The following is a 13,294-nucleotide window of genomic DNA, read 5'->3' on the forward strand; positions in this document are numbered from 1 at the left end:
TCAGTCTTCCAGCTCCTCCGTGAAGCAGAAGTCAAACCTGCCCACCATTACTACTACGCCGTGTGACCTCGAGGAAGACGAGTGCAACGACCTGGGCACCACCACTCTCGTCATGACCACAGACGACTCTCGCCGCATCCACCACCACCACCACCACCACCGCCAGCCTAACCCGCCCAGCAGCAACGGCCACACAGTCACTGCCCCGACCCAGACGCCCGCTGACCAGGAACCAGTTAATAATGATGACGAGGGCAGCAAAGCCACTGACGCGCCGGGCAGTCGCTCAGGTTCACCCATCAAGCTGGACGAGATCGTGACAGACTGGATTCCCGAGATTCCCTTTGGAAATGTAAGCATTTGAAGAGTTATGTCTTTTTTTGAAGATTCATATCCTTCTTCATCTTCTTCTTCATCTTTTTCTTTTCTTCCTCTTCTATTTCTTTGTTTAACATCCTTATGAGATCAGACAGGCCTTGTGTAGTGTCTGTCAAATGGGTATAGAAATTGTTCCTGGTTATGATAAAAAAAAAAAGCACTGTGATTTCTACCATAATGTTAAACTGCCTTACTCGTGTCTCATTGAGAATCCATGGCTTGCAGGAGCCTGCTTTATTTTTTCCCCCTTGAAAATATTAAGTGCACTTTCTGTTTGCAATTCAGAACAACTATGGTCAAGCAACCTAGATTTGTGTCAGACACACATTGTAAGCCTTAATTAAAATAACACTAATTACAGCGCTCAACAAACCAACTTCCCGTTTCTGAGTGGTATAGTTTGGGTTGGGACCACAAAAATCAAAATTGTGGTTTACCAATAATAGTATTTATTAAAACATTCACATGTAGAAAAAATAGGCATTTGTTTCTTTATAAGTTTTTAAAGTAAATAATATACATTTTGAATTACAAGGTGAAATCCAAAAGTTGTGATAAGCCTTATGGCCCTTTGATTATCATGATCATTTACATTCTTCTTCTTACAACATTTATTTTTCATATTCCTTATCCTTCTCATCCCAAACATCATTCATGAATGCTTTTTATTTCATTTCATTCATGAAGATTTGTTCTGTGTGTGTGTGTATATATATATATATATATATATATATATATATAGATATATATATATATATATATATATATATATATATATATATATATATATATATATATATATATATATATATATATATATATATATATATATATATATATATATATATATTGCAGTTTAACATTTCTTTTTAATATTTATTTTGTTCACCATACCATAGTTTTAAGATGGTATAAATAGAATGGTATAAATGGTATAAATAGAATCATCAAATGGAATTTATTGCTAAATGCTTATTTTTAAGTCTTAAGAGTATCACACCTTTTAAAAAATGTTCATTGCATCTATACAAAGCAACATAGCAAAGCTGACCATCAAGTCAGTACCATTCAAGGTCTCAGCAGAGAAGAGTAGTAACCAAGATGGTCTCCAGCCTGATACGTTTAGCTTACAAGGAAAGACTGGTTCAGTTCAGGCTGCCATCCGTAATAGAAAGAAGAGAGCTGCCAGTATTGCAGTATTCAGGTCATGCAGATAGTAGACAGAATGAGATGAGGAAGCAACTAATGGACAGGAAATAAATTTGAAGATGATGTGCATAAAAAGTACCAAGTATGAAGTTTTTCATAAATGTATTTGCATTTATCAGTATGTGGAACAGCCTGGACAAAGACCCCAATCCAAAAACTGTGATGTGTTTAATGTCAAATTTGACCAATTTAGACGCTGATAGCATTCCACTAGTACAGCTCATTTCCTGTATACCACAACTATAATAGGTAAATGCAACTATATAAGTAAATAGGGACACACACACACACACACACACACACAAGTCAAGGAAGCAGATCTTTATCTTACTCAGTGATTTCTTTACCTTTCAAGCACTGCTAAAAGATATTCTGGGGGACCAAAGAAGGGAAAGAAATGGATATCTTAATTACAAATAAAATTTTACTTGTTTTAAAATCATACGGGTAATCAATCATCAAGCTGGGTTAAAGGCTATACTACTGAGCATACACATATAATTTTAGCATGTCTTATCATCTTTTCCTCCTTCCTGTTCAACACACCACCTTGCCATCCCACACACCTGTTGCAGCTGAGCTACTACCTTTGGAAATGGCTCTCTGCGGCCCGCCGCTCCCTGGCGCGTAAGAGGGCTGAGGGCAGACTGGGGTCCCTGGTGAGCCTTGTGCTCCTGCTGCTTTTTGGCCTTGCTAGAGCACAGTACTCAGAGCTGAAAGTCATCTTTTGTATATAAGTCAAGTCGTGGACTCAGCTTCAAGACATAGTTTATATACAAAATTTATCCCCTTCAATGACGTATGCAAAACCCATCCACTCATATGGTGCCCGTTCAAAGAAATAAGTAATCTGGAGTTCAGTTCACAAATATTGACAAGGTCCATTACTTAAACAAAATTAATCATATAAATCACTGATCCATTCACTTCTTTCATTATTCTTATGACCATGAAGTTACAATATGAAATCACTGATGTAATGAATGCATGGCTGTAACCACCAACATTTGTTTTGATTTCTATTTGGATCATTTGGCCGCCCTCCAGTGTTACACAACATTAGCTGAGCTAGCTGTCATTGTTCGACAGACATGTTTGATGATGAAGTAGTATTCATAAAAAATATATTGTTTTAGAGCTGAGAATTAGGTCACAGGCATTAAGTGATATCAGTAAATTGTGTATAACTTTTTTTCATTTTTTTACTGCACATAGCAAAGTAACTAGGAAGCACATCTTAAACATTGTTCAGAATTTTTTAGATTTTTTTTATATTATTTTTATTTAATAGGTTTTGAAGTATAAATCAGTAGCAAAACACTCAAGAAAGATTTAGACTTAGATGCAGTTTTATGAAGGCTTTCTTAATGCTGTGTATGTTGTACCATCAAGTCAAGCTTTTTGAGTACGTGCATTGAAGATTTTTGTTCATTCCTTCATCCTACATATCAATATCAAATATATATTGAATTTCTGCCTCTTTGACTTTGGAGATAGCTTTATTAACACCAGGAGTGACATTACTTACTGAGAATGTTTTGTTAATTCAACATTTTGAAGTTTTTTCTTGTGCACTACATGAATTGAATTACTATACTTTATGATTCTTATCACTGTAAAGATGTTACATAGCTTTGTAGTAACTATAGTTAAATGGAAGCTTTTATAACACTCTGACTGTGAGATAACACAATGGTTAAGTTCAACTTAGCATATTACTGTGGATGACAAAAACATTCCCAATATACACTTTTTTCAGCTGGAAATGGACTGGGAGGATGATGCCTTCCTAGATGAAGACTTCCCTGAAGCTCTTGAGGAGGAAGAAGAGGACACAGAAGTTGCCCAGTTTACCAGCACGGCCAGCAACTTTACCTATGAGGTAGACCTGAATTCAGGATCAACCATTATGTTAAGTTACTCCTCCTTTAACACTATCAATGTATTCATGTATATATCTTTACTATGTTTTTGCTGATATGAAAAGTGGCAATTACAAGCATGAGCATGGAAGAAGGCACGGTTTTCACTCCTAAATGTTTCCTTTCATCCTGGAAGGATAAAAAGTTTCAAGATGGTGTAAAAGTACAAGTTTATAATAATGTATGAGTATGCATGTAGACTTATATGATGAGAAAAGTTTTAAAGCATGTGGTTATTATACTTATAACCTAAAAAGTGTTTGACCATATGCCATTTAGTTTATAATTACTAATATAATATAGTGCACATAATTTTTTTCAATGACAATAGCTTTAAAATGAATTAGTCCATACATTTAACACAAAGCTAGAAATAAAATATCAAATTAAAAATTAAATCTCACCTATGACAAAACAAATACTCTTATATTTGCATTGTATGTATACATACCAGATGTCTCACAGGTGCATTTCTTATCACAGGTGGATAACTTGATGGACAACAGCATTGAGATTGAGTCTAACAAAAGAATGAAGGCTGAACACATGCATCCCATCACCCTGACCTTCAAAGACCTCGAGACGGAGGAGATGTACCACCAGGTGCGCGCAGACCTCCTCAAGAGCAATGTTGTGTGCACTTTCATCATCTGGGTCCTCATTGTCATCTGCCAGTCCATAGTGGCCAGGGAGTGGTGAGTTGCATTGTGTTATTCCTTATAGTGAAAGTGTAATCTGCTTGTTATAGTGGCAGGAAAATGATGAGACAAATTTGATTTCTGTCAGAGCTTTTGTTCCCATTCCCAGCCTCTTATGACAAAAGAATAGTTACTTCCATTGTGCAATTTTCTGGATTTTTATTGTTAGCCATCAGTTACCACATTCCATTGTTATATTACCATCAACCTTTTTTTTGTTTTTTTTTTGTTTTTTTTTTATGTATTCCCCCTACTTCTCCTAGTTATGTTTTCTGTCCTTCACATGCATTGTACTATTCTCAACTCTTTCAGCTTAAAGTTGTTGGTGGCCCCCTTTGTCCCGGCAACCCTCCTGCTGGCAGTGGGCCTCTTGTTGGTGATGGCCGAGGAGTTCCCGCAGCTGCCTCTCGGCCTCCGCCGCCTCTCTACCCGACTGGCTCGTGCTACTTTTGGCAGGAAGGCATTCATCTGTGCTCTGATGGCCATTATATCAGTACCATCAATGCTCACTCTGGTATGTGTCGAAATATGTCAACACCTACATGTACCATGTTAATTCAGTGGTCATGAGTGTATTATTGAAGAACTCTACCCTTAAACTCAAACCTTTCTAGTTTTTCTATGGTAGAAAAAGGCAAACCAAAGGGTATTTGAAAGAAGTGCCTATAGTACAAAATTTTCTGATGCTTTTAGGTATTGATCATAAAGGGCAGTATTAAATGTATTCTGCCGCTCCCTTGACTGTGTAAATGCATTTCTGTAATTTGTCTCAAGACCTTCTAAGTACATCAGTTATTGGCCTCTTTCATAGTGAGGCTACATGAGGTATGAGGCAAGCATGGGAATGAGTTTGTGGATAGTTGAATAGTTATAAATGCTAAGGTAATAATACTGAACCATTTCTTTCTAATCACTCAGTTTTCATCAGATGTTTTCAATAAGCTTTGACATAAGCCAGAAGTCATAAGTCAGAAGATCCTGTCATGGGGTACATGGATGCTTCTCTTTTATATGTGTTTTTGCAATGGGCCATCCTTTGCTGGCATCTTAATGTCTGTCGCTCCTCCTCTATAAGAGAAATGGGTGTGATTATAACTTAAAACAGTTGGTATAAAGTCCTCATTATTATTTGATACTTTCTTAGCTAATAAAACCTAGCATTTTATATAAAAATTTAAACAAAAACTGACATTTACATATCCTTTTCTTTCTATTTCAGATACTAGTCAATGAAAAATGTACCGTAAGCAGTGAAGAGGTCTTCAATTTTAGTATATCATCATCGATACAGCCACCCCAAGTAACCAGAGTGATAGATGATAACAGCTTAAAAACTCAGTCGTCCTCAGCGCAGGACCTTGGGTTAAACTTTTTTGAACCCAAAAACTTGTATCGCACAACAGCTGATGATTCTCGCAAAATCATAAGAGGTGATGTTAATACCAAACATGGACGTTATTTAGACTACCCTAATGAAGAATCAGTTCACAAAGTAGGAAATAAGCAGAACTATGTAGAAAATGCCTCTCTTCCCGTTGAAGTTCAATTTATCCAGAAAAGGTCTGTAAATATGTCCAAAGCATATAGTATATTAACAAGTGATCCCCAGAAAAAGTTAGTGGAACAGTCTCATAATAGGGAAAGTGACTCTGCTAGTGAGAAGTGTATTCATAATTCCAAAAGGGCAAAATGTAGAACCAAAAGACCCTTGGTGAAAGTCTCAAATGACCTGAAAGTTGACACAAGAACAAGAATGCGACGCAGTGAGGAAAAGAAAAAGAGCCAATACAACGACGGGAAAACTGTGCATTCTGTAGAAAACCGGGACACTCACACTAATGCATCAGTTATACATCACACTCATCCTTCAACTACTGTACACAATGGTATTCAAGTGGACAACCAAACCATCCACCCAGACACAAAGGAATCACCAGTTGTCACCATCTACCCTCAGTATTTTGTGTACACGTGGGTCCTGTGTATGGTTGCTCTTGCCTCCTTCCTCAAGCTAAACTACCTGGTGAAGACAATAGTGTTGGTGTTCATGGTCACCTGCTACGGCATCCTCATCATCCACTTCAGCAGTGAAATTAGTCAGTGTTGTGGGTAAGAAATATAAATGTTTCCACAAAAGTCACGAGAAATTTACGTATTGTAGTGAATGTCTAGGGAAAATTTATGTCTGTCAAATTACAGATGTTTTGATTTTGGGGTAATACATGGATCCGTCTAGGCAAATAAACAGTTTTTATCATACTGAGAGCAGAGGTAGTTGCTTTGAGGGCTTGCTTTGGTAGAGATAGGTAAGTACAGAGCTACATTTTTAAGAAGAATTCAGTACTCACCAAAAAAAACAGTTATGGAAATATTTAGGCTCATTTTCTAGTAATCTTATCTTTTACTCACACTTTCAGAGATGAACATTGTTATATTTTATTATTGCTTTGTAGTATTAATAAGAACACCTTTTTGTTCTTTCTTTCAGTGGGACTTCCCTCACTGCAAGGCTGGCAGTGCTGCTGGTCCTGTTTTTCTTCATGGTGTCCTATCATGGCCGTCTTGTGGAAATCACATCCCGTCTAGACTTTGTGTGGAAGCAACAAGCCTTGAGGGAACTGACGGACATGAGTGAATGTCGTTTGTACAATACTCAACTCCTGAAGAATATCCTGCCGGACCACGTGGCCACTTACTTCCTCTCAGATGATAGAAAAGGCGAGGTGAGACAAAGTCTTTGAATACATCAATCAGTAAGCTATGATTTTTTTTTTTTTTTTTTTTTCTTCTTTTTTTTTCCCCGCTTAAGATCCTATGCCCTAATTTAGTTTCTCACTTGGTATCTCAAGCATTTTAATCATGTGTGTGTTTTTCTTTTCTTCTTAAGTCTATGAACTATGACACTGAGTTACCAATAACTCATTAAGTAAACAAAATATATCGTCATAGATCATGGAAATCCCCTCAGATATCTTACTCATACATTTGTTGCTTATAGGTGTTGGGCTGTTGCTGCATAGAACTGAATTTAATCTTCATGTATTACATAATGACATGAAACATTTGCTCTAATGAGTGTAATTTTTCACAGGAGTTGTTCTCCAAGGCTTATGATAATGTGGGAGTCCTGTTTGCATCCATCCCAAACTTCACACAGTTTTACTCAGAGGACGTCAACAGGGGAATGGAATGCATCAGGCTGCTCAATGAAATCATAGGTGAGATACTTGAAATAACAATTATGATTCAATAAGAACAAATTATCAACATTTTGGAGCTGAACAATGAATGTTTTTGTGTTTCTGGTTTCAATTCCTCCACCATCATCATCATTACATTGTCATCATCTTAAATCATCATCATTCACTGTCATCATCATTATTACCGCCAGTATAACAGCCTTCTTTCCTTGTCAGCTGACTTTGACGAGCTACTTGATGAGAAACGCTTTGCGTGCATCGAGAAAATCAAAACTATTGGCAGCACATATATGGCAGCTTCTGGACTTAACCCAACAGAGAAGGTGAGTTTTAATGATTTTTGTAATTATTATGTGGAACTTTTATGTGTAAGAGAAGGCAGCCTGTGTAAGGTGTATTGCATTAAAGATTTGAAAGGTCTAGAACAGTGGTTCCCAACCAGGGGTCCATAGAGATTCTAATTATTTTGAAATTTATTACTGGAATTAGAAGACATGCGGCTTGGAATAAAATTCATGCCTACTGTACACAATCCTAAAAACTGAATGCTTAAAAGCTAGAAATGCTCTACATTAGCCAATGCCACCAGGGGTGTCAAATCATGGCCCATTCCATGACCAATTTCGTTGTAGGGGTCCACAGGTGAAAAAGTGACTGGAAAAGGAGGAATGGGACAAAAAAGGTTGGGAACCACTGATCTATAGACTGGTGAGGATGATACTAACTTTGAAAATTGTGGTGACAGTGATAAGTTACTTTGTGATGTGGAATGTAATCCAAGAACTTTATATTTGTTGCAGGATGCTGAGGACAGTCACGCTCATTTATGCGCCCTAGTAGACTTTGCACTGGAGATGAAGGCTCGGCTTGAAGATGTCAACAAGCATTCCTTTAATAATTTCAGACTTCGAGTAGGTATGTAACGACCTGTGAGCATGCAGTGTCATCCTTTTTCTTTCATGGCTCCAATTTTCAGCCTGTTTCCTGAGGCATTGACTTATCTCCCTCCCCTGCCCAAGCTGGAGGTGAGGTTTATGAGTATGATTATGGATTATAGTTTTTGTATTATTGTGCACTTTATATGTTCACCATGGGAAAATAGAAACTAAAGGTTTAAATGTTTTAGAGAGGAAAAAATATAATAAATATAGGCCATTTCCTTAGTCGTCTTATATACGTCCACAGGGATCAGTCACGGTCCTCTGGTGGGTGGAGTGATTGGTGCCAAGAAGCCGGTGTTTGATGTGTGGGGCAACACTGTCAATGAAGCTTCTCGGATGGACTCAACAGGTGCTAATGACACCATCCAGATCCCCAAAGAGACTGCTCAGGTAAGGACTACTTTAGTGGATAGTGAAAATTGTTGAGTTAAAGTATTTCAGACTGTACCACATGAAAATTTTATTAGAGGATTAAATAACAGAAAACGGTCCATCAGCTCAAATAGGTCATGAAATTTGCCACATGTTAAAACTATCAGGCAGACCTGGTTCAAGTTCAAATAGATGTATAAAATATTATTAAGGTGAAACAGCCAGATGTGTAGTACTACAATAAATTATATTATTTTTAACTAATTTTAAGAAGTACCAAGTTGTTATATAAAAAAGTTTGTCACATCTGAAGGTATTAATAGGTACAAGGGACTGTATCAAAGGAGTGCAAAATATATTGTTTACATTAATTATTTTTTGTTTGATCATATAAGAATGTGTAGGTTAAATGTTTTAATTGTTGAAAAGAATAATATTTTATCAAATCATAAAATTAAAAGTATCAAATAGTAAAAACAAAAAAGGATCACTGCAGCTTTACATGGTTTGATAAATCTAATTTTGGTTACAAAAAAAGTTTCTACTTGAGTAGACACTTAAATAGACACTTGAATAGATACTGGGTACAATAGTAATTAAGAGTTCAGTACATAAACAATGGTGAATGGTACACACACATCTATCTCTGTGTATTAGATAGTGAGAACTATAATGTATTTTCGGTAAAATGAAGAGGCATTTATTATTGTGCAAGCTTTTCCTGATAATTTATTCTGCTTTATTGAATATATATATCTTTTATTTCAGATTCTTAATTTTAGAGACTTCCGGCTACAGTATCGAGGAAAGATCTCTGTGAAAGGGAAGGGTGAGATGGATACATATTTCATACTAGGAAGAAAGGACACCCGACAGATGAACTTCAACAGGCAGCCATCAACTTACAACTCACTGGCAGAAGTGGTTTATGGCATGGTCCAGGCACGGAAAAAGCAGACAATAAAGAGAAGTAAGTTTGAATGATATCTTCCATCATGTTTACAGTAATGATGTGGAGCCATACATTTTTACTTTAAGAATTGTTATTCTGAACATTTTAGAGTAACAGCAATAATGCTGTGAATAATCTTGAAATGTACACCACCACATGCCAGAAATTGAACCCAGCCTATCTCACCCATCCTATCTCATCCAGAATAGAAGTCAGGGCAGCAACCCAACTGAGCCACTGATGAGCTAAAGGTGGCCTCTGGTGTGGTGACCTTTTAGTTCATCAGTGGCTCAGTTGGGTTCTCCACTGACTTCTTTCCTGAAGGCTGTGGATAAAGTGTTGAGATATACTTGTCAAGGATTTACTTATTGTATATAAATTCTTTGTACAAATATGATTTATGGTTCTATGCACAATTTCTCTCCCCCCCCCTCCCCCCCCTCATATTTGGTTTTCATTCATAAAGGCAATACAACAGTGAAGAGAGATCGCCAACGGAAAGTTTCACCATCCGAGACGGGAATGTCTACATCGTCTGTAAGTGGAGGCGGCTTTGGGGCCCGGGACTTCACCCCAGGACTCTCACGCAGGGGAGGCAAGCTGGAGAAGACCACATCCTCACACCACAACTTGCGCAGCTTAGCAAGAGACGATTATAAGTCAGACTTTTCAAGCAGAGGGAAAGATGAAATAGTGTGAAGTGCATCAATACACTATTTCTCTCATACTTTGTATTGAAAGACCCAAGAACTCAGTGATAGAGCTCCTAAGTAATGTGCACAAAACAACTGACAAAAAACATGAACTTAAAGGAAAATCAATATTCCAGAAATTTCATAATGCCATAAGTGTAATTATGCTTTATGATAATGAGCATTGCGCTTGTTTAAGGAAACACTTAGTGGAATATTGCCACCTCAGGTATTGATAATTAAGGAAACATATACAATGAAGGTTGAGGACAGTGACCTTTATGATATTGAGAAAGTTTAGTGTATTGAAAGTTTTCAACTGCTGCTGTTCGTGAATCACAATATTTATGTGGTAACAGTAGAAGCCACAATAACTATAAGAAATCATTTTAGAACAGAAAATCTAAACGGAACAAATTTTCTATGACAATAAGTTCAAAGGAAAATGTGATTAATATGAGCTGATGGAGACAGAACAGTGGTGTGGTGATGCAAGGTACTTGTATGTGATGTCCCAATCTTTCCAGTATATTTCATAAGACTTTGTTACTCTGTCATAAAGTAAGCCTCCCCTCCCCCTTCCTATCATGTCTGCACATGTGACAAAACTCATCCATATTACTGCATTCATATTCACAATTACATAAATTTTCATCACATGCATCACTACTTAGTGATTAGCATCCTTGAATACTTTTTTAGCAGTTTGACTCAGCCCAAAGATGTAAACATAGTGTGGGTGTATAGAATGAATGTACTGTAGAAAAAAGTCAATGTAATTTTTTATTCTAAGTGCCAAAAAAATTTTGAAAGATTTTTTGCTGTGAAGAATTCCAAGCTTCTGTGATACTCTGACAACCCTGCTGTCAATGTATTTAAAAACTAGTATTGCTATAGAAACTGGTTCCTTTTGTTGATAAAGAGTTTGCATAATCTTGGTGATACCTGTGGAAGGGACAGCAGTTCTGAGGTCTATAGTTTGTATATTTCTTTTCCTACCAAAATATTTATAGTAAATCCAAGTTCATAATCATGAGATTACAATAGGAAACTACTTTCTTTGGCATCTAGTATTTTATGTACGTATGTAGTAATTTAGGACAAAGTATCTAAATGATTCACTGCAGAAAGGAGGACTATATATATATTTTTGAATGTACTTCTATAAGTCATAAACACACAAGATGTCAGTATACATTACAATAAGTACCTAACTGTGCATAATAAATATCTGAAATATATATCAATTATTAACCCTGTTCTCGCTATGACTATAAAGAACCATTTCTGCATATCAGGAATACACACACAAGCTCATACGGTAATGCAATAATGCACTCAAACACCATCCACTGATACCACCACTTTGCCACCGGTGTAACGGAGAGGTTTTACCACTTCTTGAAACACATGCGAAATTGGCCTAATTCAAGGTATGAGAATTATACCATGGGTCCGTTTGGGGAATGTAACAATAATTTTTGTCATGAGAATTTGATCTTGCACCTGTCCGACCAGTAACGTAGGAAGGTCACCACATTACCAGTGAGCCAGAGATGTCCCCTTGGCCCATCATGTAATATTTGGGACACTCCATGTACTACACAGGTTCCCTTCCCCTTTTAAAAAAATATTGTGTTTCAGTTGTCCACAAGTTTCTCTTTTATTCATCAAGCTTTCTAAACACTCAGAAAATGTAGGTCATCACTGCACCATCAACCTCAACTAAGTCTATGCAGAAACCCACTCCTGCCAAAACTATGAAGGATGTTTTTTTTACGAAGAATTGAAGACTAAAGTGTTTGATCAAATAATATCGTACCAATATTATTTGCTACATACTTAGGTTAATGTAAAGTTAGAGTGTATGCTATATAGCTCAGTGCTCATCTCCGTCCCATTGGCCCTTGAGCCTGTGGTGGGAATATATATCAATATACGATCCCATTAACTAGGGAAATGGGGCCAGTATAGCTACGTGTGACATCCAGGTTACCACAGTTAACCCTCCCAGGTACCACTTATCTACCAGCCCGAAAGAGAAGATGAACAGCTAGGTGACTAAGCTGCATGCCGATGACTACCCGGACCGGGAATCGAACCCGGTGCCGCGGCTTCGTAGTTATGCACGTTAACTACTGAACCACGGAATTAAGGAATTATCCGCATATATAAAATGTGGTAGAATAGAGGACAAACGTAAACTTCACCTCAGCCTGAAAAGTACAATAATGAAGTGTTGGACTGGACGAGGCTTATCATATCATGAGGAGATCGAGATGTAGGCTACACGTTGCGGAAAAGAAGAGAAGAAATAAACGGATGACAGCCAATCTAGAACAGACAAGAAGGAAACCGCCAAGGGTATGTCTGGGGGTTGTAGAAGCCGTGGTCCCATGGCCTAAACAACAGCCCATTAAAATAGTGAAGGAGAAGCATAGGGGTGGCCATTGCCGCTTAGACAGCACAAATTAATAGCCCCAGCAGAGACAGTGATAGACAGAGAGGAATGGGATAGGAGGCAAGAGAAGGACAACGGGGCAATCTGTACGGTGTTTGGCAAGACAAAAAGGAAACGGAAATACTGAAGAAGGGTAGGCCATTGCAAACGCGATACTTAGATACAAATTAATAGCTTCAGTAATAACAGTGATAGGTAGAGATCGAGGAATGGAATAGGAGGCTAGAGGACAACGGGGCAATCTGTATAGTGCTAGAAAAAAAAGGAAACGGAAACACTGAAGAAGGGTAGGCCATTGCAAACGCTTAGATACTTAGATACAAATTATAACAGCCTCAGTAAAAAAAAAATGACAGTGATTGGCAGAGGCCGGAATGGGATAGGAACTAGGGTACCCTCCTATCCTAATTTCCAGCTTGAATCACTGCGTAGTGATTCAAGCTGGAAATTATAGTGAAATAGTGTATTG

General features: G+C 37.4%; 1 protein-coding gene across 4 annotated transcripts in view; it reads left to right on the top strand.

The window, feature by feature from the left end:
* LOC127004147 (adenylyl cyclase 78C-like) overlaps positions 1 to 13,130 on the top strand; it is a 211,890-nt gene extending 198,760 nt beyond the window's left edge. The window contains exons 15-27 of one of the 4 annotated variants that reach the window (XM_050871580.1): positions 5 to 352; positions 2,163 to 2,246; positions 3,347 to 3,498; positions 3,992 to 4,204; positions 4,520 to 4,721; positions 5,427 to 6,316; positions 6,696 to 6,930; positions 7,299 to 7,425; positions 7,624 to 7,730; positions 8,208 to 8,322; positions 8,593 to 8,738; positions 9,489 to 9,690; positions 10,139 to 13,130. In XM_050871580.1, coding sequence (XP_050727537.1) covers positions 5 to 352; positions 2,163 to 2,246; positions 3,347 to 3,498; positions 3,992 to 4,204; positions 4,520 to 4,721; positions 5,427 to 6,316; positions 6,696 to 6,930; positions 7,299 to 7,425; positions 7,624 to 7,730; positions 8,208 to 8,322; positions 8,593 to 8,738; positions 9,489 to 9,690; positions 10,139 to 10,371 — 3,054 coding nt within the window. In that variant the 3' untranslated portion in view covers positions 10,372 to 13,130. The remainder of the gene's footprint in view (positions 1 to 4; positions 353 to 2,162; positions 2,247 to 3,346; positions 3,499 to 3,991; positions 4,205 to 4,519; positions 4,722 to 5,426; positions 6,317 to 6,695; positions 6,931 to 7,298; positions 7,426 to 7,623; positions 7,731 to 8,207; positions 8,323 to 8,592; positions 8,739 to 9,488; positions 9,691 to 10,138) is intronic. The other 3 variants (XM_050871581.1, XM_050871582.1, XM_050871584.1) reach the window with 3 other exon arrangements.
* Positions 13,131 to 13,294: the final 164 nt, after the last annotated feature.

This window comes from Eriocheir sinensis, chromosome 27 (genome assembly GCF_024679095.1).
Source record: "Eriocheir sinensis breed Jianghai 21 chromosome 27, ASM2467909v1, whole genome shotgun sequence".
Lineage (NCBI taxonomy): Eukaryota > Metazoa > Arthropoda > Malacostraca > Decapoda > Varunidae > Eriocheir > Eriocheir sinensis.